This window comes from Ahaetulla prasina, chromosome 8 (assembly GCF_028640845.1).
Source record: "Ahaetulla prasina isolate Xishuangbanna chromosome 8, ASM2864084v1, whole genome shotgun sequence".
In the NCBI taxonomy this organism is placed as follows: domain Eukaryota; kingdom Metazoa; phylum Chordata; class Lepidosauria; order Squamata; family Colubridae; genus Ahaetulla; species Ahaetulla prasina.
In genome coordinates, this window is record NC_080546.1 from 90,599,564 (window position 1) to 90,624,275 (window position 24,712).

The 24,712-nt window shown below is 48.8% G+C and overlaps 2 protein-coding genes across 2 annotated transcripts in view; both read right to left on the minus strand.

Moving 5' to 3' along the window:
- CRMP1 (collapsin response mediator protein 1) overlaps window positions 1-24,712 on the minus strand; it is a 47,577-nt gene that overhangs the window by 13,870 nt on the left and 8,995 nt on the right. The window contains exons 3-12 of the mRNA XM_058192673.1: window positions 21,900-21,917; window positions 19,697-19,721; window positions 17,146-17,176; window positions 15,343-15,431; window positions 13,183-13,367; window positions 10,688-10,852; window positions 5,002-5,063; window positions 4,155-4,235; window positions 3,938-4,006; window positions 997-1,117 (exon numbers count right to left, since the gene is read on the minus strand). Coding sequence (XP_058048656.1) covers window positions 997-1,117; window positions 3,938-4,006; window positions 4,155-4,235; window positions 5,002-5,063; window positions 10,688-10,852; window positions 13,183-13,367; window positions 15,343-15,431; window positions 17,146-17,176; window positions 19,697-19,721; window positions 21,900-21,917 — 846 coding nt within the window. The remainder of the gene's footprint in view (window positions 1-996; window positions 1,118-3,937; window positions 4,007-4,154; window positions 4,236-5,001; window positions 5,064-10,687; window positions 10,853-13,182; window positions 13,368-15,342; window positions 15,432-17,145; window positions 17,177-19,696; window positions 19,722-21,899; window positions 21,918-24,712) is intronic.
- The window catches only part of LOC131202959 (uncharacterized), a 34,389-nt gene continuing 25,023 nt past the window's right edge, over window positions 15,347-24,712 (minus strand). Inside the window, exon 3 of the mRNA XM_058192683.1 lies at window positions 15,347-15,431. The gene's annotated coding sequence lies outside the window, so the exon portion shown is untranslated. The remainder of the gene's footprint in view (window positions 15,432-24,712) is intronic.

Consider the following 24,712-nt stretch of genomic DNA (forward strand, 5'->3'; position numbering starts at 1 on the left):
TTTAAAAATTATGATTTAAATCGAGTTGATTTAAATCAAGCCTTTTTACTAGTGATTTAAATCGTGATTTAAATCAACTCGATGTAAATAAAATCCATTGAGTCATTGGGAGGTGATGTTGTGGTCCACCGGCGGCCTGCAGAGCTGGCAGCAGAGTCAGACAGTGAGGAGGTTGGGGAGGAACATGGGCCAGTCCTGGAGTCTGGGGAAGGCTCGGACGAGGGCTCTGCATCAGAGGCAGAGAGGGGGCCAGGGCCATCTGGGAGTTATGTGCTGACTCTGAAGCCTCCAGAGTCTGACGTCAGGGAGGCAGAGGAACAGGGGGAGCCTGTTCCCAGTGCGCGCATGCGCCGAGCTGCCAGAAGGCAAGAATAGTTAAGACAAAAGGGGCAGCTTGGGAGTAAGGCTTGGAGATGATTAGCCCCTATCATAAGACATAAAGGAGGAGCAAAGGCACATGAGCCTTTGCAGGAAGCAATTTTGTTCGGTTTAAATTCTGAAGCTCCGTTTTGACTCTGTGCTCCGTGTGGCCTTGCAAAGCTAATTGGCAATTCGGTCTTTGGCAGCGTTTCAAGGGAGATAAAGGTGGGTGTTTATCAGCCTTATCCCGTAAGACTGTGGCAGACTTATGTCGGACTATTCACAAACTGCTTGGGACTCATTACGGGCTGTGAGTGAACAAAATTCACAGCCGTTGAAATAAAAAGAGCGTTTTTGGGATTAAGCGTGTGCTCGTTACTGTCTCAGGAAGCCGTGGTCAGAACAGGTGAAGTGCCGGTTGAGGGGGGGCGAATTGCCGGTTGGCTGTGCGGTTGATTTGAATTCTAAGGGGTTTTTAAGCTGGTTGTAGGTCGAATGTGTCTGTTGACGGAATCGCACATGGAGTGCCAGGCTTCGATAAAAGTTTTCTAACTCTCGTCATGTCATTTTAACCCGAGACCAGGTGTGTGAAAGAGAAATATATATATATTTGTCAAGAAAACCTAAACTCCATACCTTTTTTCCTAGCCAGTGAGATTACATCAGCCGCGCTCTTACTCATAACTTTAGTGATATAGACGGGACAGTTGATCCGACTAGCTATCGTGATAGCCCGGAATACGGCTTCTGCTTCCAACTGAATGGCAAATGGAAAGGAAGAGCAAGTGTCATTATCAAGAAGAACCTTCACATTTATTAATTATCATTGTTCATTTGTTACATTTCTATGGTGAACCATCTCAGATGCTGATTCTGGGTTTAACAGAGTCATTCTCTCCAGATCTCTTAACAAGCCCTTTTTGCCACTGCCAAGACTTTCATTTTCGATGTTCGACTCTATTCACCGTCTCTGTTGTTTTTCATAGAAATAACAGAGTCGGAAGGGCCCTTTGAGGTCTTCTAGTCCAACCCACCGCTCAAGCAGGAGACTATACCATTTCAGTCAAGTGGCTGTCCAGTCTCTTCTTAAAAGCCTCCAATGATGGAGTGCCCACAGCTTCTGGTGGCAAGCCGTTCCACTGGTTAATTGATCTCACTTTTATTAAATTTGTATTTAGTTCTAGGTTGCTTCTCTCCTAGATTAGTTTCCATCCATTGTTTTTTCTCTTGCCTTCTCATCTATCCTGCAGCCCCTCAAATATTGTAACAATGCTATCCTGTCTCCCCTGGTCCTTCTTTTCATTAAACTAGACCTACCCAATTCTTGTAACCATTCTTCGTACGTTTTAGCCTCCAGTCCCTAATCATCTTGGTTGCTCTTCTCTGCACTCTTTCCAGAATCTCAACATCTTTTTTTGTATTGCGGTGACCAAATTTGGATGCAGTGTTCCAAGTGTGGCCTTACTAAGGCTTTGTAAAGCGGTACTAATACTTCACCTGATCTTGATTCTATCTGTCTATCAATGCAGCCTAGGATTGTATTGCCTTTTTTTGGCTGCTTCCGCACACTGCTGGCTCATGTTTAAGTGATTGTCCACTAGGACTCCAAGTTCCCTCTCACAGTTACTGTTTTTTGAGCCATGTTTCACCAAATCTGTGTAAAATCAGTAACTGTGAGAGGGATCTTGAAGTCCTAGTGGACAACCATTTAGATATGAGCCAGCCGTGTGCAGCAGCTGCCAAAAAAGCCAACACAGTTCTGGGCTGCATAAACAGAGGGATAGAATCAAGATCACGTGAAGTATTAATACCACTTTATAAGGCCTCGGTAAGTCCAAACTTGGAATACTGCATTCAGTTTTGGTCGCCACGATGTAAAAAAGATGTGGAGACTCTAGAAAGAGTGCAGAGAAGAGCAACAAAGAGGATTAGGGGACTGGAGGCTAAAACATACGAAGAACGGTTGCAGGAACTGGGTATGTCTAGTTTGATGAAAAGAAGGACTAGGGGTGACAGGATAGTAGTGTTCCAATATCTCAAGGGTTGCCCCAAAGAAGAAGGAGTCGGGTTGTTCTCCAAAGCACCTGAGGGTAGAACAAGAAGCAATGGGTGGAAACTAATCAAGGAGAGAAGCAACTTAGAACTAAGGAGAAATTTCCTGACAGTTAGAACAATTAATCAGTGGAACAACTTGCCTGCAGAAGTTGTCAATGCTCCAACACTGGAAATTTTTAAGAAAAGATTGGATAATCATTTGTCTGAAATGGTGTAGAGTTTCCTGCCTGGGCAGGGGGTTGGACTAGAAGACCTCCAAGGTCCCTTCCTACTCTGTAATTCTATTCTATTCCAATTACAATATTTAATCATTCCAAACTAAATCAATAAAGTATTGCTGGAGACATTTATCCCATAGTGGGGCTCAGAGCATTTATATATCAAGACATCCCATCATTGCTGATTCAGAGGCACCTTGTAAGTTTATATTTTTCCTCCTTTCCCTCCCCTTTTTATTAGGAAAAAGAGAAAAATGTCTACCCCTGTACGGAACATGGTGTTGAAACAGACATTTATAAAACCGTCTTTTCTTCACTGATATCAAGTTCCTCACGGAAATTCATGTGCATAGGATAAATTACAACACTGCAGTTTTGAACTTCAAATCTAAACTTCCTTTTATGTTGTCTGTGGCAGAGGTCTCCAACCTTGGCAACTTTAAGACTTGTGGACTTCAGCTCCCAGAATTCCCAGAACTCTGGATGTTGAAGTCCACAATTCTTAAAGTTCCCAAGGTTGGAGAACCCTGTTCTATGGAGATTCTCCATCATCCAAGTCATGGTTGTCCCAAAAGTGCTTTTTCAAGAGGCAACAGGACTTTCTTGATTTTCTTTGAAGACTAAGGCAGGAAAGCTTGTCCACCCCAAGGATAAAACACCCCAGACACAAACTGAACAACGTGGTCTATGCAGCACAATGCAGTGAGACGTGTGCCGATCTGTACATTGGGGAAACAAAACAACTACTTCACAAACGCAACATAGGAGAACAAACCCATAGGGATAAGATTCAGCGGTCCATCTGCATTTAAAAGACAAAGGGGGCTCTTTTGAAGGCAGCAAAGTCCGCATTTTGGATAGAGAGGACCGCTGGTTTGAAAGAGGGGTCGAAAAGGCCACCTGTGTCAAAATTAGGTTAGGGTCAGCCCCCTCTCAACAGAGGGGAAGGGATAGGGCATCATCTATCTCCAGTCTACAGCACAGGTCCTTTCAGCAGTTCCAAGAAGGCTCCACACCCATTTGCACCACTCAGGTGACTCTGCTGACACAGATAAACCTCCAAGCGGCCTCAACATCCCTCTAAAAAGATGTAAATGACCAGCTGTCTGCAAGGAGTATCAATCCTTCCGTTCCCCACCATCCAGTCGGAGCTGAAGAAGCTTCTCGGATGAGAAGCGAAACGTCTTCAAAAGAAAAACCAGAAAGTCCAGTTGCCTCTTGGGAAAAAAAGCATTTTTGGGTTTTGTTTGTGTTTCAGGTATTTCTGGAAGAAATCCTTTGGAAGGCACTGCAGGAATCCTCACCTCTTCAGGTCGGCTCAGAGCATGGCCTTCCGGTCCTGTTATTCCCAATGCCAGCACCCTCTTTTGCTCCTGAAACAGAAGAGGCCAGGGTCATTCCTTGGGGTTGGGGTGTGGGGTGTGGGGGGGGGGTAGAGATCCCCAAATCACTGGAAGCAGGTGGAGGCTTCCTGGGGAAATTGGAACCTACGGTTCGAATTTATGAATTAATGTTTCTCACCTGAGCTATCAAATCCCCATTTTCTGCATGCACCATGATGACGGCTCCGAGACTTTTCAGGAATGTAAATGCTTCGTAGAGCTGTGTGCAGTTGACAAAGAGAAGAAGGAGGAAGAGAAGAAGAGGAGGAAGAGGAGGAAAGGGGAAGGAGGAGGAGGAGGTGGAGAAGAAGAAGAAAGGAGGAGGAGGGGAGGAGGAGGAGGAGGCGAGGAGGAAGAGGAAGAGGAGGAAAGGGGAAGGAGGAAAAGAAGAGGAAAAAGAGGAAAAGGAAAAAGGAGGAGGAGGAGAAGAGGAGGAGGGGGAGGAGGAGGAGGAGGAAGAGGAGGAAAGGGGAAGGAGGAGAAGAAGAGGAGGAGGAAGAGGAAGAGAAGGAAAGGGGAAGGAGGAGGAGGAAAAGAGGAAGACAAGGAAAAGGAAGAAGAGGAGAAGGAGGAGGAGGAGAGGAGGAGGAGTGATTTTACATTCTTATTGTTCTCGTCGCTTAAGATAACATGAGATTTTTAAAAATGGGCAAACTTCATCATGTATATTCATTATCTTCTCACTGGCAAAAGTCCCTGGCTCAGTTGAAAGAGGCCCCTCATGCTGGAAATAACAGTCAAAGTATTCTATTAAGGTCTGTATTCTCCGTCAAAATTGCCCAGATCCTGCAACAGGATCCTAAAGACAGCAGAATCCTAATTCAGGATAAAATGGGGTGGGGGGTCCAACTCAACCCACGAACTAAAAAAAAGAGAAGAGACGGCGGAACAAAAAACAAAACGCAGCTGGCCAATTCCATCCCCTCTGTCTTAGTTAAACATCAGAGTTCAAATCCCATAAGGAGGGGGGGGGGAATAGTACGTACTTGGGAATCGGTCATTTGGTAGAGATCTTTGTAGCCCATGTAGACTTGGAAAGAATTGATACCTATTGAGAAAAAAAGAATGAATGAATTCCCACGCAATGCAGGTAGTCCTCAACTTATGACCGCACGGGAGCCCCAAATTTCGGTTGCTAAGTGAAAGATTTGTAAAAGCGAGTTTCGCCCTCTTTTACAACCCTTCCTGCCACACCTGTTAAGCGAACCACTACACTTGTTAAGTAAGTAACATGGTGTTGTGCCTCACCCGCCCCCATCTCCGCAGCCGGGTCCCTCCCATCTCCTGCTATCTCAGCCAGAGACTGATAGTGAAGACGAATGGCCTGGCATGCCTCCAGCCCCCAGTCCTGGCACCACGCCCGGACAGACTGAGCAAATAAACCTCCCCCCCACAGCATGTGAGCAAGAAGCCAGCCACAAGCTAGAATTGCCGGCAGCTGACAAAACATGGACAGATCCCCACTTCCGGAGAATGGAGAGGCGACGTCAGCAAAAGGAAGGGAGGGGCAGGCCTGGATAAGTGCTGAGTCATGGAGCCACACCCCATGGCCTATATAAAGGATCTGCTTTCTGGCATTCCTTGAGTCAGGCAAAGTCTAATCTGGTTTGCTGAAGTCACACCTTGGATTCCTGCCTGCCCTGAGAACTCTGACAGGAATTTGGCAAAGCTGCAGAGGCTTCGTGGCCATGCTTGAAACAGACTTCCCAGACACGGTCGTCGGAGGGGGAGGGGGACACGACACATGGTTATTAAGTGAATCTGACTTTCCCCACTGACTTTGCTGGTCAGGAGGTCCCAAAATGGGACCGCAGGACCCTGGGCCGCTGCAACCGTTATAAATATGAATCAGTTGCCAAGCGTTTGAATTTTGATCACGTGACTACAGGAAGGCTGCGATGTTATAAGTGTGAAAAACAGCCGTAAATCCCTTTTTTCAGTACCATTGTGTTGTGGTCCATCAGCAGCCTGAGGGGCTGGCAACGGAGTCGGACAGCGATGAGGTTGAGGTGGGGCCAGGGCCATTGGGAAGTGAGGTGCGGACTCCAGAGCCTCCAGAGACTGACAGTAGAGAGGCAGAGGAACAGGAGGAGCCTGTTTCTAATGCATGCATTAGAGCTGCCAGAAGGCAAGAGCAGCTCAAGCAGACAGGACAACTTGGGAGTAAGGCCAAGAGATGACTGGCTCCTCCCATAAGGCTTAAAAGACAAGCAATGGTGTTTGGGCTTTGCCAGAAAACAACGCTGGTAGCTTTGTCTTTTGCTTCATCTTCTGCTTCGTCTACATCTTGTCTTTATTTTTGTGAATTCTGAATGTTTGCCAAGAAAGGCCTTTGGCAGTTTGCCTAATTGGACCAAGGTTTACAATAGACCTGAGGAATTTGTGTTGGGAGGAATTTGATTTAACTTAGTTGAACGACGCTGGGAATGAAGTAATTCTCAGCTATTCGAATAAAGTTTGTTTGTTTGTTTCATTTATTTATTTATTTATTTATTTATTGTTTGAATTTATATACCGCCCTATCTCCCAAAGGACTCAGGGCGGTTCACAGGCATATAAAAACATCAATATACAAATTAAAACAATCATTAAAAAACTTATTCTACTGCCCAATTAATTAAAAGTAAAAATATAGATATTAAAATCAATTTAAAAACCCCTCTAAATTTAAAATCTAAAAAACTAAGCCAGTCCTGCACAGATGAATAAATGTGTCTTGAGCTCGCGACGGAAGGTTCGAAGGTCCGGAAGTTGACGGAGTCCTGGGGAGTTCGTTCCAGAGGGCGGGAGCCCCACAGAGAAGGCCCTTCCCTGGGCGCCAGACGACACTGCCTAGCTGACGGCACCCTGAGGAGTCCCTCTCTGTGAGAGCGCACGGGTCGGTGAGAGGTATCTGGTCGCAGGCGGTCCCGTAGATAACCCGGCCCTATGCCATGGAGCGCTTTAAAGGTGGTCACCAAAACCTTGAAGCGCACCCGAAAGCCACAGGTAGCCAGTGCAGACCGCGAGGATAGGTGTTATCACGGGAGCCAGGAAGGCTTCTTGGGGTGGGGCCTCACCACCGCCTCTTTCAAGGCGGCCGGAAAGACACCCTCCACCAAAGAAGCGCTCGTAATCGCCTGGAGCCAGCCTCGTGTCACCTCCTGCGTGGCCAGCACCAACCAGGAGGGGCACGGGTCCAGTAAACACGTGGTGGCATTCAGCCTCCCCAACAACCTGTCCATGTCCTCGGGAGCGACAGGGTCAAACTCATCCCATAAAATGTCACCAAGACCACCCTCAGACGTCTCACCCAGATCACCGCAATCTTGGTCCAAACCATCCCGAAGCTGAACGATTTTATCGTATAGATAACCGTTAAACTCCTCAGCACGTCCCTGCAACGGGTCATCCCGCTCCCCCTGGTGTAGGAGGGAGCGGGTCACCCGAAACAGGGCGGCTGGGCGGTTATCTGCCGATGCAATGAGGGAGGAGGCGTAGCTACGCCTCGCCTCCCTCATTGCCACTAGGTAAGCCCTAGTATAGGACTTCACTAGTGTCCGATCAGCTTCTGAACGGCTAGACCTCCAGGAACTCTCTAGGCGTCTTCTCCGCGCTCATCCTCTCAGCTCCTCAGAGAACCAAGGAGCCGGTTGGGACCTGCGCCGGGTCAGAGGCCGCAAAGGCACGACCCGGTCTAAGGCCCCCGCCGCGGCCCGTTCCCAGGCCGCAACAAGTTCCTCAGCCGAGCCGTGAGCCAGACCCTCAGGAAATGGCCCAAGCTCCGTCCGAACCCTCCGGGTCCATCAGGCGCCTGGGACGGAACCAACGTGTCGGCCCGCCTCCCGCGGCGGTGAATGGCGGTCAGAAAGTCCAGACGAAGAAGAGAGTGATCTGACCATGACAAAGGTTCAATGACTATTTCCTTTAAGTCCAGATCTCTCAACCACTGACCAGAGACAAAAATCAGGTCCAGGGTGCCACCCCCAATGTGAGTAGGGCCATCAATTACTTGGGTCAGGTCCAAGGCCGTCATGGAAGCCATGAACTCCCGAGCTGCCGTCGATGACGAGCCGGACGATGGCAAGTTAAAGTCCCCCATGACTAAAAGTCTGGGGGTCTCAACTGCCACCCCGCCAGCACCTCCAGGAGCTCGGGCAGGGCAGCTGTCACGCAGCAAGGAGCCAGGTACGTGATCAGCAAACCCATCTGGCACCTATGGCCCCATCTCACAAAGAGGGATTCGCACCCGCAATCTGAGGTACAGTGGTCTCCTCGGCTCTAGACTTTCTCTAATCACAACCGCCACCCCCACCCCTACCCTGGGCCCTCGGCTGATGGAATGCACGGAAACCCGCGGGCACATCTCAACAAGGGCACACCTTCAGTGCCCAGCCAGGTTTCCGTGCGCCTATAAGGTCCGCAGCGCCCCTGAATAAGGTCGTATACTAGGGGCCTTATTAACTACGGACCGTGCGTTGCATAACATCAGCCAAGGCCCAGGCTCTGGGGTCATGACCATCCGGGAACGGGAAAAGGACGGGGATCGGGCGCGCGACCGCTTGCAAACATCGGTGCGCGCCCAAAACGATATGATCCTCCCTTCCGCCATATCTGCCCCTCTCACTTACCGTGGGAATCAGGCCGCCTCACCAACAGGAACGCAATCTCCCCTAACCTCCGAACCTATTAAAAACCGTCACGAGCAGGCGCAAGGACTGGCTCCTCCCGACGGGCTACCCCAACGCCCGCCTTAACCCTCCCACCCCTTAAAAAGCCCTATCTAAAACCCCACAGGCTCTTTTTTTTCGTGATGCCACCTCTGTGGGTCCCAAGACCCGTCATTGAGGCCGGCCCTTGATAATGCGGGGGCCATTCCTGCGAGGCGGGGCACTGCAGGCGCAAGAGTTCCAAGGCAGAATATCGCATAAATAAATAAGTTAAAAGCATACACAGGAGAGAGCAGACGACGTGAAGTAGCAAAGTAATGTCTGGGGTAGCAAGGTGTAATGCCAAGTCCGAGTGGATACCCATCTGCCAAATGTCTTCAGATGGTGGCTGGCTTAAAGCTGATACAAGATGGTATAAGTCGCAGATGCAGTCTAGTAGTAAAATGATTGTGGTTCTGCGAAAAGCTCAGTCCTAAAATCCGTCCTAATAGGGGTGGTATTCATCTCCTGCTCGTGGCGCCACCGATATTTCCAGAGTGGATGTTTCCTCATAAGATGTTGCAAAGTAGGGCCCCAATACCCATTCGGTCTCCAATCACCTTCCCGAACAGTCCCAAAAATGACCATCAGCCAGCCATATAAGATGCAAGGTGACAAATGCAGCTGGCCCATGATTGCAGATGACAATGCAACTCCCAGTCCGAGAAGAAGCAGGCCCCGCTAGGCCTAACCAGGCCAAACTGGCCAGGACACCTCCGTGGGGGCCACAAGAGGGATCTATCACAGCCCTTCACCCTAGGCCCTAGAGCCTAGGCCCTCCGCCAAGTCCAAAGGGGTCAGGGAAATCAAGAAGAGCTGGAGAGCCCAGAAGACATCCAAGACGCCAGATGCCAGAAAACGATGAAACGATGAACGGGGAAACCCAGCTGCGGCTTCCCCAACCACCAAATCCAAGCCGCAGCCTCGTCCGTAGCCCAGAGGCCGCCATCCGCGGCTCGCCCATCCTCGGCCTGCTCCTGCAGCCGGGGTCCAAAGAGGCTCCCAGACCTCTCCCGGCTGCCCGAGATGACATACGGATCTGGGGCGAAACCGCTGGCAGGCCCTCTGGGTACCGGCGTCCTTCCTCCAGGCCTCGCTGTTTCCTTCCTCCAGGCCTCGCTGTTTCCTTCCTCCAGGCCTCGCTGTTTCCTTCCTCGGCTCCCGCCCGGCCGAATGATAAAATGGCCGCCGTTCGCAGCCCCGCCCTTCCCGGCTTCGGTCCCGGCAGCCGTGGGTCCAAGGAGGTCCCAAGACCCCTCTCACAGCTGCTTAGGTGGTGCTACACCTAACCGGGGGGCGCAGGCTGCTCGGCAGACCGCCTGGGCGTCGCCATCCCCCACTTCACCAAGTCGTCGTCCTCCCGATCTCCCGGTTATGCAGCCATCTTGCGCATGCGCAGAGCCCAAAAAAAAAACCTCATGGACTGAGTTTCCTACTACCTACCTGGGCCTGGGTCACAACACGTTGTAACTCTGAACAGTCACTAAATGAGCTGTTATAAGTCAAGGACCAGCTTTATAAGGGGATTAGAACTACCTGATGCCATAAACACAGATTTCAACCAACGATACATGGAGAGACTGTTTTATTTTGGGATTGATAAACTATGAATCTACTTCCAACATATGTAATAAGCTAATTATTATTTTTTAGGTAGCATATGTCCAAACGCTAGAGTGATGCGGTGGCCTAGAGGGTGGAGCTCTCACCTCACAATCAGGAGGCTGTGAGTTCAATCCTAGGAAGAGGCAGATATTTCTCTCTCTGGGCACGATGAGAATATATCTGCTGAACAAAACTCCGCACTGGTGACAGGGAAAGGCATCCGGCCAGTAAACACTCTGTTCCATTCAATTGCCCAGACTGTACCCCTGCCACAAGGGATTATGGGATCATTAAAAGAGGATGATGATATGTTCAAACACTGAAGCATGTAGTGAACACACTCACAAACTGCTCTCCCCCGAAAGCTCTTAGTACAAACCTTTGTGTTGCACCAGACTTTCAAGATCTTCCTGGATCCCATCATACCAGTTGGTGATGTCCACGTGCAGAGAATAATCACAACAGGATTTGCTCTCCGCTGCCTCTTTCCACTTTGCAAACGCCGTTAATAAACTGGAGCCGGGCTCTGGAAGGACGTGATCAACTGAAAGAGAAAGAGAGAGAGAAAGAGAGAGAAAGAGAAAGAGAGAGAAAAAATGAAAGAGAAAGAGAGAAAGAAAGAAAGAGAAAGGGAGAGAGAAAGAGAGAAAGAGAAAGAGAGAGAGAGAGAGAGAGAAAGGAAGAAAGAGAAAGGGAGAGAGAAAAAGAAAGGAAGGAAGGAAGGAAAGAAGGAAGGAAGGAAGAGAGGGAGAAAGAGAGAGAGAGGAACAGAAATAGAGAAAGAAAGAGACAGAAAAAGAGAAAGACAGAGAGAGAGAGAGAGAGAAAGGGAGAGAGAAAGAGACAGAGAGAGAGAAGCAGAGAAACAGAAAGAGAGAGAGGAAGAGAGAGAGACATATATGAAATATATATATGAAATATATATGTAGGTCTTTGGTTTTTCGGGTTTTCTCCTGCATAAAATTGGAAGTGTCTTGGCGACATTTCGACAAAATCCCATTCGTCATCTTCAGGCTAGGTGTTTACAGCTTCGTGCTTCTAGGAGAAAAGAAGCTGTAAACACTTAGCCTGAAGATGACGAATGGGATTTCGTTGAAACGTCGCCAAGACACTTCCAATTTTACATGGGAGAAAACACGAATAACCAAAGACCTACATACAAACACCCGCGAAAACCTCAGAAAACATATATATATATACCCGCGAACACGAAGCCGGACAACAGCTGTGCAGCTCACCAGCTCAAATCCTGCAGCTCAGACTAATCTGAGCACAACCAAGCCCCCACCCAAAGAGGACACCCCCATCCAATCAGAGCACCAAAAAACCCCCATCCAGAGCACAGCCAAGCTCCCACCCAATCAGTTCAAACCCCCACTAGCAGTTAAAAGGAAGAAACAGCTCCAGTCACCCCTTGCTCCCAGAAGCACGGTTGAAGCCTGAAGATGACGAATGAGACTTCGCCGAACCGTCGCCAAAACCCTTCCAATTTTACATGGGAGAAAACACGAATAACCAAAGACCTACATACAAACACCCGCGAAAACCTCAGAAAACATATATATATACCCGCGAACATGAAGCCGGACAACAGCTGTGCAGCTCACCAGCTCAAATCCCCCTGCAGCTCAGACTAATCTGAGCACAACCAAGCCCCCACCCAAAGAGGACACCCCCCCATCCAATCAGAGCACCAAAAAAAACCCATCCAATCAGAGCACAGCCAAGCTCCCACCCAATCAGTTCAAACCCCCACTAGCAGTTAAAAAGGAAGAAACAGCTGCAGTCACACATTGCTCCCAGAAGCACGAAGCTGAAGCCTGAAGATGACGAATGAGACTTCGTCGAAACGTCGCCAAGACACTTCCAATTTTACGCGGGAGAAAACCCGAATAACCAAAGATAGATAGATAGATAGATAGATAGATAGATAGATAGATAGATAGATAGATAGATAGATAGATAGATAGATAGATAGATAGATAGATAGATAGATAGATAGATAGATATTTTCTAATATATGCTTAATGAACAGTGTACTGTCTGGGTCAATTCATTTACATAGTAATACTTCTTAAGTTCCTAATTTCTACCCCTATTGTCCAACCATTGATAAAACAAGTCCCAAGTACAAAAATATTCTTGTGTCTTCTTTTCCTTTTATCTTCAGTGTTAATCTGTCCATTTCTGCACAGTCCAAATATAATATTCTTTTAACTATGTCTTCCTCCGTAGGCCTTTCCTCGCTTTTCCAATGTTGTGCAAAGACAATTCTCGCTGCCGTTAAAAACACGTAATATCAAATATGCATTCCCTTTATCGTATTTTTTTTTTGGTATTTCTATTTTTTTTTTCTATTTCTGACAAAAAATAATCTTGACTTAAAATCTATATGCTGTCTTAACATTTTTTCTAACCGCATATGCATTTTCGCCCAACTATTTATTTATTTATTTATTTATTTAATTTATTTATTTATTTATTTATTTATTTAGCTTTTGGGCAAGTCCACCACAGGTGATTGATTGTATGTGCCTGGTTTTTTAATTTACATTTCCAACATTTTGGTAGACATATTTTTAAACATTTTTGCTAGCCTCGCCGGCGGTTAAGTGCCACCTATAAAACAAATGTTTCTTTATCGGTGGTTGCCATCGTCAATTTATAGTTTCCTTCCCAGAAAGGAAAAGAACTGAGGAAACTCCTGGGATGAGAAGCAAAATGTTTTCAATGAAAACAAAAAAACAAGAAGAAGAAGAAGAAGAAAAAAGTCTTTTGAAAAAGCACTTTTGGGACAACCAAGGGCCTGCATGACGGAGAATCTCCGCAGCTATCTGTGTGGAGAGGTTGAGGCCCAACTGCCCCGACACTTACTGACGGTCGTTGTGCCTCCGGACAACGCAGCCTTCGTTCCTTGATAAAAATCATCCGCTACTGTTAAGCCTTGAACGGATTTCTGCAGAGAAGTGTTGCTGTCGATACCGCCGGGAAAGATCATGAAGCCGGTTGCCTCGATGGTTTTCGGGTTTCCGGGAATAATCAGATTCTCTCCAATTTGTCTAACAGGAAGAAAGCAGGACTGTTTACTCTTTTTATCGAGGAAGGCCCTCAAAACACCTCAAATGTGCATTTTTCCCCCCCTTTAAAGCAGCGGTGTCAAGCTCGATTTCATTGAGGGCCTCTGTTGTGGCCCGCCAGACTCGGACAATGAGGAGGTTGGGGAGGAACTTGGGCCAGTGCTGGAGTCTGGGGAAGGCTCTGATGATGCTCTGCGTCGGGCACAGAGATAGAGCCGAGGGCCGTCCGACATTTCCCAGCCACAGGAGAGGCAGCTGCCTTTGGAGGCTGAGATGAGTGAGGAGGAAGAACAGCTGGGGCCTGTCCCAGATGCACGTATGTGCAGAGCAGTTAGGCGAGGTGAACAATGGAGGATAAGGAGTCGACTTGGGAAGCAAAGCACACGAGGACGCTGAATGGCCCCTCCCTGGCTGGGGAATAAATAGAAGAAGAGAGTAGTGGTGGTCGTAGGAGACAACCGTTCGTATTTCTGGAGATTTTGCTCATTGTGTTTCACAAAGACTGCTTGCCAGATCTTAATTTGCAGCCTTTCAGCTCACAACCCGGCAATTATCACAAGGAACTGATAAGGTCTGTTGCTGCATTTAACTCACTGAAGGACTTTTCAGCGGGTGGATGCCATTAATTGACAAGAGGTAAATCAAGAGGGGTTTTTTTTTTCATGACAAGGAGTCTTTTTTCTCGCTTCTGCTAAGGCTGGCTCAGAACAGCCTCATCAGGGTGGTGTTCAACCTTGGGGGGGGCAGGGGAGCGTGGCCAGCTTGACATCACTCGTGTGGGGGGTGCCTGTGGCGGCCCGAGGGCTCTGCCAGAGAAAACAGGCTCCCGAGCTCCGTTTTCAGCTGCAACCGCCTCTTGCAACCCTCTGCCAGTGAAAACCCAAAACCTACTCCAGCTCCATTTTTGCTGGCAGAAGCACCGCGGGCCGGTCCTTCACTGTTTCCAGGGAAGTTCCGCGGGCCAGATCTAAGCACCCCGTGGCCTGGATCTGACCCTCCAGGCCTTGAGTTTGACACCCCTGCTTCAAAGGGTCACCTGCACCTGTGCTAGGTTCAGTACAGGACCCATAAGGGTCAAAAATGGTCATAAGTCGCTTTTTTTCAATATCATTGTAACTCTGAACAGGCACGAAATGAACTGTTGTAACTCGAGGACTACCTGTGTAATCGTTTAAACTTATCGCTGTCTGCTTTTTCCCGCTCTCATTTCATTTCATTTCATTTCTTAAATTTCTACACCGCCCTTCTCCCGAAGGACTCAGGGCGGTTCACAGCCAACGTAAAACAGAATTCATACAATATACATAGATAAATTAAAAACACTGTAAAAATCTGATTAAATTTTGACTAACGATTAAAATTAAGTTATTAAAATCATTAATAATAAAACCCCCAGTTAAAACACAACACATTAGGCTAGCCCTGCGCGATGAAACGAGAGAGTCTTGAGCTCGCGTCGGACGGTCCGGAGGTCAGGGAGTGATCGTAACCCCGGAGGAAGCTCATTCCAGAGGGTGGGAGCCCCCACAGAGAAAGCTTTCCCCCTGGGGGTCGCCAGCCGACATTGTTTGGCTGACGGCACCCTGAGGAGACCCTCCCTGTGGAAGCGCACAGGTCGATGGGAGGCTACCGGTGGCAGCAGGCGGTCCCGTAAATACCCCGGTCCTAAGCCATGGAGCACTTTAAAGGTGGTTACCAACACCTTGAATTGCACCCGGAAGACCACCGGCAACCAGTGCAGCCTGCGCAGGATCGGTGTTATATGGGAGCCACGAGTAGCTCCCTTTATCACCCACGCAGCCGCATTCTGGACCAGTTGAAGCCTCCGAGAGCCCTTCAAGCCCTCTCTTTTTAATTCGAGCGATTACCAATCCAAGTCAGTCAAAGAATCCTAAAAGAAGCCGTATCCGTTGAATCGACCGGATGTGCAAATAAATTTCAGGGTTTCAACACTAACTTTATAAGTCCGTCTTCCACGTAGACATCGGCATAGAAGGAGTGGTCATCGTTGATAATTCGTCCGTTCTTAATGAATAAACCATCACCCTGAGTGGAGAAAAAAATAGAAACGGTGAGGACAACGTTCAAAGAATTAGATCGTACGGTCTTGTAACACGACTTGAGGATCTAAAAGAAGGGGCGACTCCTTGCCTAGCCTTGGGGAGTCTTTTGAGAGGTCTTCTCCCTGGACAAACCACCATTCAGGGCTTACAGGATTGTGAGTTTACAGAATTGTGGGTTTACAGAATTGTGGGGTGTTTTTTTTTCCAGAATTGTGGAGCAGAATTCCTCCTTCCGAGCATATCACTTACCTCTTAGATATAGCTCCTGAAGTGAAATCCTTCCGACCATTTCTGAATTGGAAGAAGATGCGGGAGATATAATAACTTCAGAGCTTGCCACACTGGGACAGGGTTGTCCAATCTTGACAACTCGTGGACTTCAAGTCCCAGAATTCCCCAGCCAGCTGGCTGGGGAATTCTGGTAGTTGAAGTCCACAGTTCTTAAAGTTCTCAAGGTTGGACATCTTCAGTGGTGAGTTGCTACCAGTTCGGGCGAATCAGTAGCACCGGCGGTGGGAGGCTCCACCCACCCGCCCGGACATCTCTGCACATATGCAGAAGCTTCTGCACATGCGCAGAAGCGTCACATACATGTGTGAGCATGTGCGTGCCCACGAGTGAACCAGTAGCGACCGAAATTGAAACCCACTACTGGACATCCTTGCTCCAAGACAGGAGTGAGGAAAAATGTCACTTTTATGACTTGTGGACTTCAACTCCCAGAATTCCCCAGTCAGCCATGCTGTCTCAGGAATTCTGGGAGTTGAAGTCCACAAGTCATCAAGGGGCCACAGTTCCCCCACCTCTGCCTTAGAACCCGAGTCTTAAATATTAAAATGGCTGGCTCGGGAATTCTGGGAGTTGAAGTCCGCCAGTCATAATGGCGCCGTCTTTCCCCACCTCTGCTAAGAAAATTCTAGAAAGATCGAAACCGGGTCCCAAGCTGACTCAAACTAGGCTATATGAATCAGGGAAGACTAGTGGCAGCAGGCTTCATCTGGCAAAAACGACGAAGGCTTTGCATAAAAGTTTAGCCCTGACTAGACAACCCACAACGATAACAACCATTTTATTCCCCCTCCCTCGATGCGCTGCCTGGTTCTTTGCCTAAAAGGAATTCCTGACAGTTCTCATTATCGTCTTGTCATCTGTCAGTCTTGCGATAAATTCTGACTCGGTACCTCTAGGGCTGGAGGCTCCGAAACAGAGAATGGCTTTCAAAGTGGCCGCAGGGAAACCATATGGGTTGTCGTTTTTTTCATGTGCAGTCAGGCAGGCAGGATAAGATCAGTTTGACCCAAATAAAGCTTTTAGCATCCAACTGAAGTAGACCATGATGGTTTGGAAGTTGGTTGGTTGGTTTTGGGGCCTTCAAGTCATTGTCGACTGCCTGGATGAATCCCTGCAATTTTTCTAGGCGGGATTTTGCAACGGCCTTACAACGTGAGACTTGGAGTGAACCAAGTCTTTGAGTTCTGCAGCTGTTATAATGTGAAACCAAGATTGAAGGATTACTTCTATTAACTGGGTTTTATTGCTAGGTCGCTTCTGACTAAGAAGTTTCTTCAGTCGGCTCCATAGATTTTCAATTGGGTTAAGATCTGGGCTATTCCCAGGCCATTCCAGCAGTGGAATAGGATTATCTTGAAACTCCCCCCAAAAATGGTGTTATTAGCCATCAAACCTCCAAAATATACTTTTCCCAAAAGATTTCCACAATTCTGGCCACTACTGTAGAGGCAGTTCTGAGTAAGATGGGTTTTTTTGTTTTGTTTTGTTTTGCAAAGTCAGAAAATTCAGGTTTGATACGTTCAACATTTCCATCTATCAAGGAACCCCTTTAGATAACCATTGATTTCTTTCTCCATAGTCACTCAACTTCAATTTGCAAATTGTGATATTTTGTTATTTTTTTTCCCTAGCTCTTTCTCTTCCATTCGTGCATCCCCTGGTATTGCAATCTCAATGAAGCAAACTTTCCTTCTTCTTCACCACCATAGTGATACCAGGCGTGTCATGAGGCCAGATATCGGTCTGTTTGCATTCGAAATTATTGTTATTGTTGTTGTTGTTGTTGTTGATATTATTAAAATTTATGTGCTGCTCATCTCACCATTCTGTGTGACTCTGGATAGCCAGGCACTCCCTTCCGAATCCCTTGCTCAACGATTATGTTGGGTTATGATCTGAACAATGGATAATGAAAAGAAGCCACGGCTTGTTCCGGTCTCGTTTTGGGAATGCAAACTAGGACTGCTAATTTCCAGATTGTGTCTAGTGATTGAACCCCTATCTATCTATCTATCTATCTATCTATCTATCTATCTATCTATCTATCTATCTATCTATCTCCCCCCTCCCCCATTCTCTCTCCCTCTCTTTCTCTTTCTCTTTCTTTCTCCCTCTCTCTTTCTCTTTCTTTTTCTCCCTCCCTCTCTCTCCCCTTCCCCCTCTCCTTCCTTCCTTCCTTCCCTCCCTCTGTCTCTCTCCCTTTCCCTCTCTCCCTTTCTCTTTCTCTCTCTCTCATTCTCTCTCCTCTCTCTGCCCCTTCTCTCTCTCTCTCCCTCTCCCTTCCCCTTCTCTCCTTTCTTCCCTCTCTCTTTCTCTCTCCCTTTCCCTCTGTCCCTTTCTTTCTCTCTCTCTCATTCTCTCTCTTTTTTCTCTCCCTTTCTCTTTCTCTCTCTCTCCCTCCCTCTCTCCCTCCTCCCTCTCTCTGCCCCTTCTCTCTTTCTCTCTTTCTCTCACTCCACACACACACATACCACTACTGTAAAATAACCGTTTGTGTTTTTTTTGCCCCTCACTCCATCTTGTCAAGACCCCCTCCTCCCTCCCTTCCATCTATTCTTCCAAGCTCTTGGCTCAACAAATCCTGGCGGTTTGCAAAAAAAAAAAAACACGGTAAAACCCGTTTTTCTGGCCCGCCAATCAAAGCAGGTTAGAAACACGCTTAAAACCCCAAAAGTAAATAAAAATAAAAAAGGCCCACAGCCTTTTTTTTTTTCTTTTTTCCTCAGTTTAATCGGCTGCGGGGCGCTGGGCATCTTTCTACATTTTGAGAAATAGAACTCGATGGAGCCCCATTCAATGCCTTTTTCCAAAGGTGGGTTTCAATAAAGGAGATTTTGGGGGGGGGCTGCTCAGGGTTGACCTGAAGGGTCCTTGATGCTCTCAGTGCTTTTTTTTGGGGGGGGGGGCGGTGTTTCCTTGCAAGACGTTTCCTGACCCAAACTAGGGAAAGAACATCAGTGGTCTGTCCTCCCTCCCTCTCCCCACATTCCGTTTCTGACTGAAGCAAAGAGCTCGGCTCCAGCCTTCCTTCCTTCCTTCCTTCCTTCTTTCCTTCCTTCCTTCCTTCCTCCCTCCCTTCTCTGCAATGTTCCTTCCTTCCTTCCTTCCTTCCATTCCATTCCATTCCATTCATCCATTCATTAAACCAAAATTGGAATTGTTTTCTTGATGGAATTCAAAAGTTGCCTGCATATACCTGTTAAACAGTCCTTCCTTCCTTCCTTTCTTTCTTCCTTCCTTCCTTCTTTCCTCCCTCCCTCCCTTCTCTGCAATGTTCCTTTCCTTCCTTCCTTCCTTCCTTCCTTCCATTCCATTCCATTCATCCATTCATTAAACCAAAATCGGAATTGTTTTCTTAATGGAATTCAAAAGATGCCTGCATATACCTGTTAAACAATCCTTCCTTCCTTCCTTCCTTCCTTCCTTCCTTCCTTCCTTCCTTCCTTCCTTCCTTCCTTCCTTCTTTCCTTCCTGCCCGGAGCTGCCGGGCTTCCATCCCTGCCCTTCGACCGAGCCTTCCCTTTCCCACCGGTTCTCCCGGCCGCGCCCGCTTCCCCTTCTCACGGCGGAGCCAAGCAAGCAGGCAGGCAGACAAAGCCGCCTCCGCCAGAGGCCCCCCACCCCAGTCTCTCCCAGCCCACCCTCTCCCTCTCCCTCTCCCCCACCCCAAACCCCTCTCACCTGCCGGGGAAGCCCCTCGGGGTCCGGAGCTCGAGCCATGCCGCGGGGGTCTCACGGCGCGGTGGTCGTGGTGGGGGGGACAGAGGCGGCGGGCGCCCCTTCCCAACGACGAAGCGAGGGGCTGGGTGGGGAGGGGGGGGACTGGCGACCCCGCCCTGCGCAGCCCAGGAAGCGGAAAAGGCTGCGCCCTCCCGCACTGGCACGTTCTCCGGTATAGGTCTGCCCCACACCCCAAAAGCCCCTCCCCATCACCGGGTAGGTCCTCGCCTTCCTGACCCCCGATCCTTCCCGGGCGGTGCACCTGCCTCTATGCAGAAGGAAGGCTCCCCCCCCTCCACCTTCCCGCAAGGGGCTTGCCCGGCGACCCCCCCCCTTTTTTTTTCCTCCATCCCCAAATAGCACCTGGGTCTCGCCGGGACACCCCCACCCACCTCCGGGACCCCGAAACGCAACCAGCCTCTTCCCTGGTTCTTAGCCTTCCCGCAAAGGGCTCGCTTGACTTGGGATGTTGGGGGGGGAAGGGCAAGAGCCCCCGATCCTTGGATCGGAGACCCCGATTCTTAGATCTCTTCGGACGGAGAAGGTGTGCCAAAGTTTCGGGGAGGGGGCGGTGTCTCCAGCAGCCAAAAGCCCGAGAGGAAGTTAACACCTGCCCGGCTTCCTTGCGAATAAGAACGGGACCCTCCCCAACTCTAACCTCTGCTTCCCACCCCCAACCCATCGCCCCTCCCCGGCTTTCTTCTGCCCAGAAGCAGGGGAGATTTTCCTCCACCACCAGCCCCCATCTTCCCTCTGCCTCCGTTACACTCAGCCCACGGTCTCTTTCTCTCACTCCACACACACACATACCACTACTGTAAAATAACCGTTTGTTTTTTTTTGCCCCTCACTCCATCTTGTCAAGACCCCCTCCTCCCTCCCTTCCATCTATTCTTCCAAGCTCTTGGCTCAACAAATCCTGGCGGTTTGCAAAAAAAAAAAAACACGGTAAAACCCGTTTTTCTGGCCCGCCAATCAAAGCAGGTTAGAAACACGCTTAAAACCCCAAAAGTAAATAAAAATAAAAAAGGCCCACAGCCTTTTTTTTTTCTTTTTTCCTCAGTTTAATCGGCTGCGGGGCGCTGGGCATCTTTCTACATTTTGAGAAATAGAACTCGATGGAGCCCCATTCAATGCCTTTTTCCAAAGGTGGGTTTCAATAAAGGAGATTTTGGGGGGGGCTGCTCAGGGTTGACCTGAAGGGTCCTTGATGCTCTCAGTGCTTTTTTTGGGGGGGGGCGGTGTTTCCTTGCAAGACGTTTCCTGACCCAAACTAGGGAAAGAACATCAGTGGTCTGTCCTCCCTCCCTCTCCCCACATTCCGTTTCTGACTGAAGCAAAGAGCTCGGCTCCAGCCTTCCTACCTTCCTTCCTTCCTTCCTTCTTTCCTTCCTTCCTTCCTTCCTCCCTCCCTTCTCTGCAATGTTCCTTCCTTCCTTCCTTCCTTCCATTCCATTCCATTCCATTCATCCATTCATTAAACCAAAATTGGAATTGTTTTCTTGATGGAATTCAAAAGTTGCCTGCATATACCTGTTAAACAGTCCTTCCTTCCTTCCTTTCTTTCTTCCTTCCTTCCTTCTTTCCTCCCTCCCTCCCTTCTCTGCAATGTTCCTTTCCTTCCTTCCTTCCTTCCTTCCTTCCATTCCATTCCATTCATCCATTCATTAAACCAAAATCGGAATTGTTTTCTTAATGGAATTCAAAAGATGCCTGCATATACCTGTTAAACAATCCTTCCTTCCTTCCTTCCTTCCTTCCTTCCTTCCTTCCTTCCTTCCTTCCTTCCTTCTTTCCTTCCTGCCCGGAGCTGCCGGGCTTCCATCCCTGCCCTTCGACCGAGCCTTCCCTTTCCCACCGGTTCTCCCGGCCGCGCCCGCTTCCCCTTCTCACGGCGGAGCCAAGCAAGCAAGCAAGCAGGCAGGCAGACAAAGCCGCCTCCGCCAGAGACCCCCCACCCCAGTCTCTCCCAGCCCACCCTCTCCCTCTCCCCACCCCAAACCCCTCTCACCTGCCGGGGAAGCCCCTCGGGGTCCGGAGCTCGAGCCATGCCGCGGGGCTCTCGCGCCGCGGTGGTCGTGGTGGGGGGGACAGAGGCGGCGGGCGCCCCTTCCCAACGACGAAGCGAGGGGCTGGGTGGGGAGGGGGGGGACTGGCGACCCCGCCCTGCGCAGCCCAGGAAGCGGAAAAGGCTGCGCCCCCCCCCTCCCCGCACTGGCACGTTCTCCGGTATAGGTCTGCCCCACACCCCAAAAGCCCCTCCCCATCACCGGGTAGGTCCTCGCCTTCCTGACCCCCGATCCTTCCCCGGGCGGTGCACCTGCCTCTATGCAGAAGGAAGGCTCCCCCCCCCACCTTCCCGCAAGGGGCTTGCCCGGCGACCCCCCCTTTTTTTCCTCCATCCCCAAATAGCACCTGGGTCTCGCCGGGACACCCCCACCCACCTCCGGGACCCCGAAACGCAACCAGCCTCTTCCCCGGTTCTTAGCCTTCCCGCAAAGGGCTCGCTTGACTTGGGCTGTTGGGGGGGGGAAGGGCAAGAGACCCCGATTCTTGGATCGGAGACCCCGATTCTTAGATCTCTTCGGACGGAGAAGGTGTGCCAAAGTTTCGGGGAGAGGATGGTGTCTCCAGCAGCCAAAAGCCCGAGAGGAAGTTAACACCTGTCCGGCTTCCTTGCGAATAAGAACGGGACCCCCTCCCCCAACTCTAACCTCTGCTTCCCCACCCCCCCAACCCATCGCCCCTCCCCCGGCTTTCTTCTGCCCAGAAGCAGGGGGGGAGATTTTCCTCCACCACCAGCCCCCCATCTTCCCTCTGCCTCCGTTACACTCAGCCCACGGTCTCTTTCTCTCACACACACTAACCCTAACCCGTCTTAATCTAAACTGCCTTTCTGGGGGGTGGGGGCAACGTAGACGTTTGTATTTCTACCTAGATATGAGGGGGGTCCTGGGTGCTCTCTGAGCTGGGTGGCTTTCTTGCAGACGTTTCACGACCCAGCTAGCTAACAGCATCAATGCTAGAAGGGACTGGGATTTTCAGGGAGGAGGAGAAGGAGGCAGGGGGAGGGAAGGAGCTAGGACTGTGGGGCCCTTGATGCTCTCTGAGCTGGGTGGCTTTCTTGCAAACGTTTCACGACCCGACTAGGTAACAGCATCAGCGCCGGTAAGGAGTGGTGTTTGCTGTCAGTTAATATTCTGTTGTCTCGACTGTCTGTTTGGGTGGGGGTGGTCTTAGAGATTGTTTGGCTGGGATGAATCTCTAAGACACCCCTCCCCCAACCACCACTTCCTTCCCCTCCCCCTCCCCCCTCTCTGCATACCCCTTCCTTCTAGCACTGATGATGTTCCCTAGTTTGGCCATGAAATGTCTGCAAGAAAACCACCAAGCTCAGAGAGAACCCTTCCGTCATCCTCATCCTCATCCTCCTCCCCCTCCTCCTCTTCTTTTCCTTCTCCTTCCTTTTCCTCGTCTTCCTCTCCTCCTCCTCTTCTTCCTCCTCTCTTCCTCCTCCTCCTCTTCCTCCTCCTCCCATTGATGATGTTCCCTAGCTGGGTTATGAGATGGACAGCTAACATCAAAAACATCATCAAAAAAGGACAACAAAGAATGTTCTTTCTGCGCCAACTCAGTAAGCTCAAACTGCCCAAGGAGCTGCTGATCCAATTCTACAGAGGAATTATTGAGTCTGTCATTTGCACCTCTATAACTGTCTGGTTCGGTTCTGCAACCCAACAAGAAAAACACAGACTTCAGAGGATAATTAGAACTGCAGAAAAAATAATTGCTACCAACCTGCCTTCCATTGAGGACCTGTATACTGCACGAATCAAGAAGAGGGCCGTGAAAATATTTACAGACCCCTCGCATCCTGGACATAAACTGTTTCAACTCCTACCCTCAAAACGACGCTATAGAGCACTGCACACCAGAACAACTAGACACAAGAACAGTTTTTTCCCATCACTCTGCTAAACAAATAATTCCCTCAACACTGTCAGACTATTTACTGAATCTGCACTACTATTAATCGTTTCATAGTTCCCATCAACAATCTCTTTCCACTTATGACTGTATGACTATAACTTGTTGCTGGCAATCCTTATGATTTATATTGATATATTGATCATCAATTGTGTTGTAAATGTTGTACCTTGATGAACGTATCTTTCTTTTATGTACACTGAGAGCATATGCACCAAGACAAATTCCTTGTGTGTCCAATCACACTTGGCCAATAAAATTCTATTCTATTCTATTCTATTCTATTCTATTCTATTCTATTCTATTCTATTCTATTCTATTCTATTCTATTCTATTCTCCTCCTCCTCCTCCTCCTCCTCCTCCTCCTCCTCCTCCTCCTCCTCCTCCTCCTCCTCCTATTCCCCCTCCTCCTCCTCCTCCTCTCCTCTTGATGATGTTCCCTAGCTGGGTTATGAAATGTCTGCAGGAAAACAGCCAAGCACAGAGAGCACCAAGGACCCCTCATATGTCAACCCTGAGCTACAAATCTTCTCCTTTACTGCTACCTAGATATATATGCAATCATTTTATTTCTCTATCTATCTATTTATTTATTTAGGAATAATGTATATCGCCGCTGACTCGCCCCGTGGCGACTCAAGGCCACTGACAAGGATCTAAAAACACCATCTAAAAGAAAGAAAAATAATAATTTAAAAAAAAAGAAAAATAATCAAATAACAAGCTCCCAACACAACATTCCCACTCCTGGGTAATAAGGTAAGTTTGTGCCAAGCACAGGAAAACGTGGGAAGCAAAGATTCCCAAAGGAATTAAAAGTGGGAAACGAGTGGGCTTCCAACGCAGAGCCTTCGTAATCAAAACGATTGCAAATCAAACACGTTCCTAAATTTTAAAACAGTTTTCACAGTCAAAGGGGAGAACAACAACAACAACAACTCCCATTCCCAGGTCAATAAGAGGACTGGACAATCTTGTCTCAAGACTATGCCCTTCTCTAGTAAGTCGACATGTAAGTAAGTATGCAAGTAAGGTCGACATGACCTGAGTTTAACTCATAGAATCATCTGTTACAACGTCCTTCCTGTCGAAGACTACTTCAGCTTCAATCACAACAATACACGAGCACACAATAGATTTAAGCTTAATGTGAAGCGCTCCAACCTTGATTGCAGAAAATATGACTTCTGTAACAGAGTTGTTAATGCCTGGAATGCACTACCTGACTCTGGTCTCTTCCCAAAATCCCCAAAGCTTTAACCAAA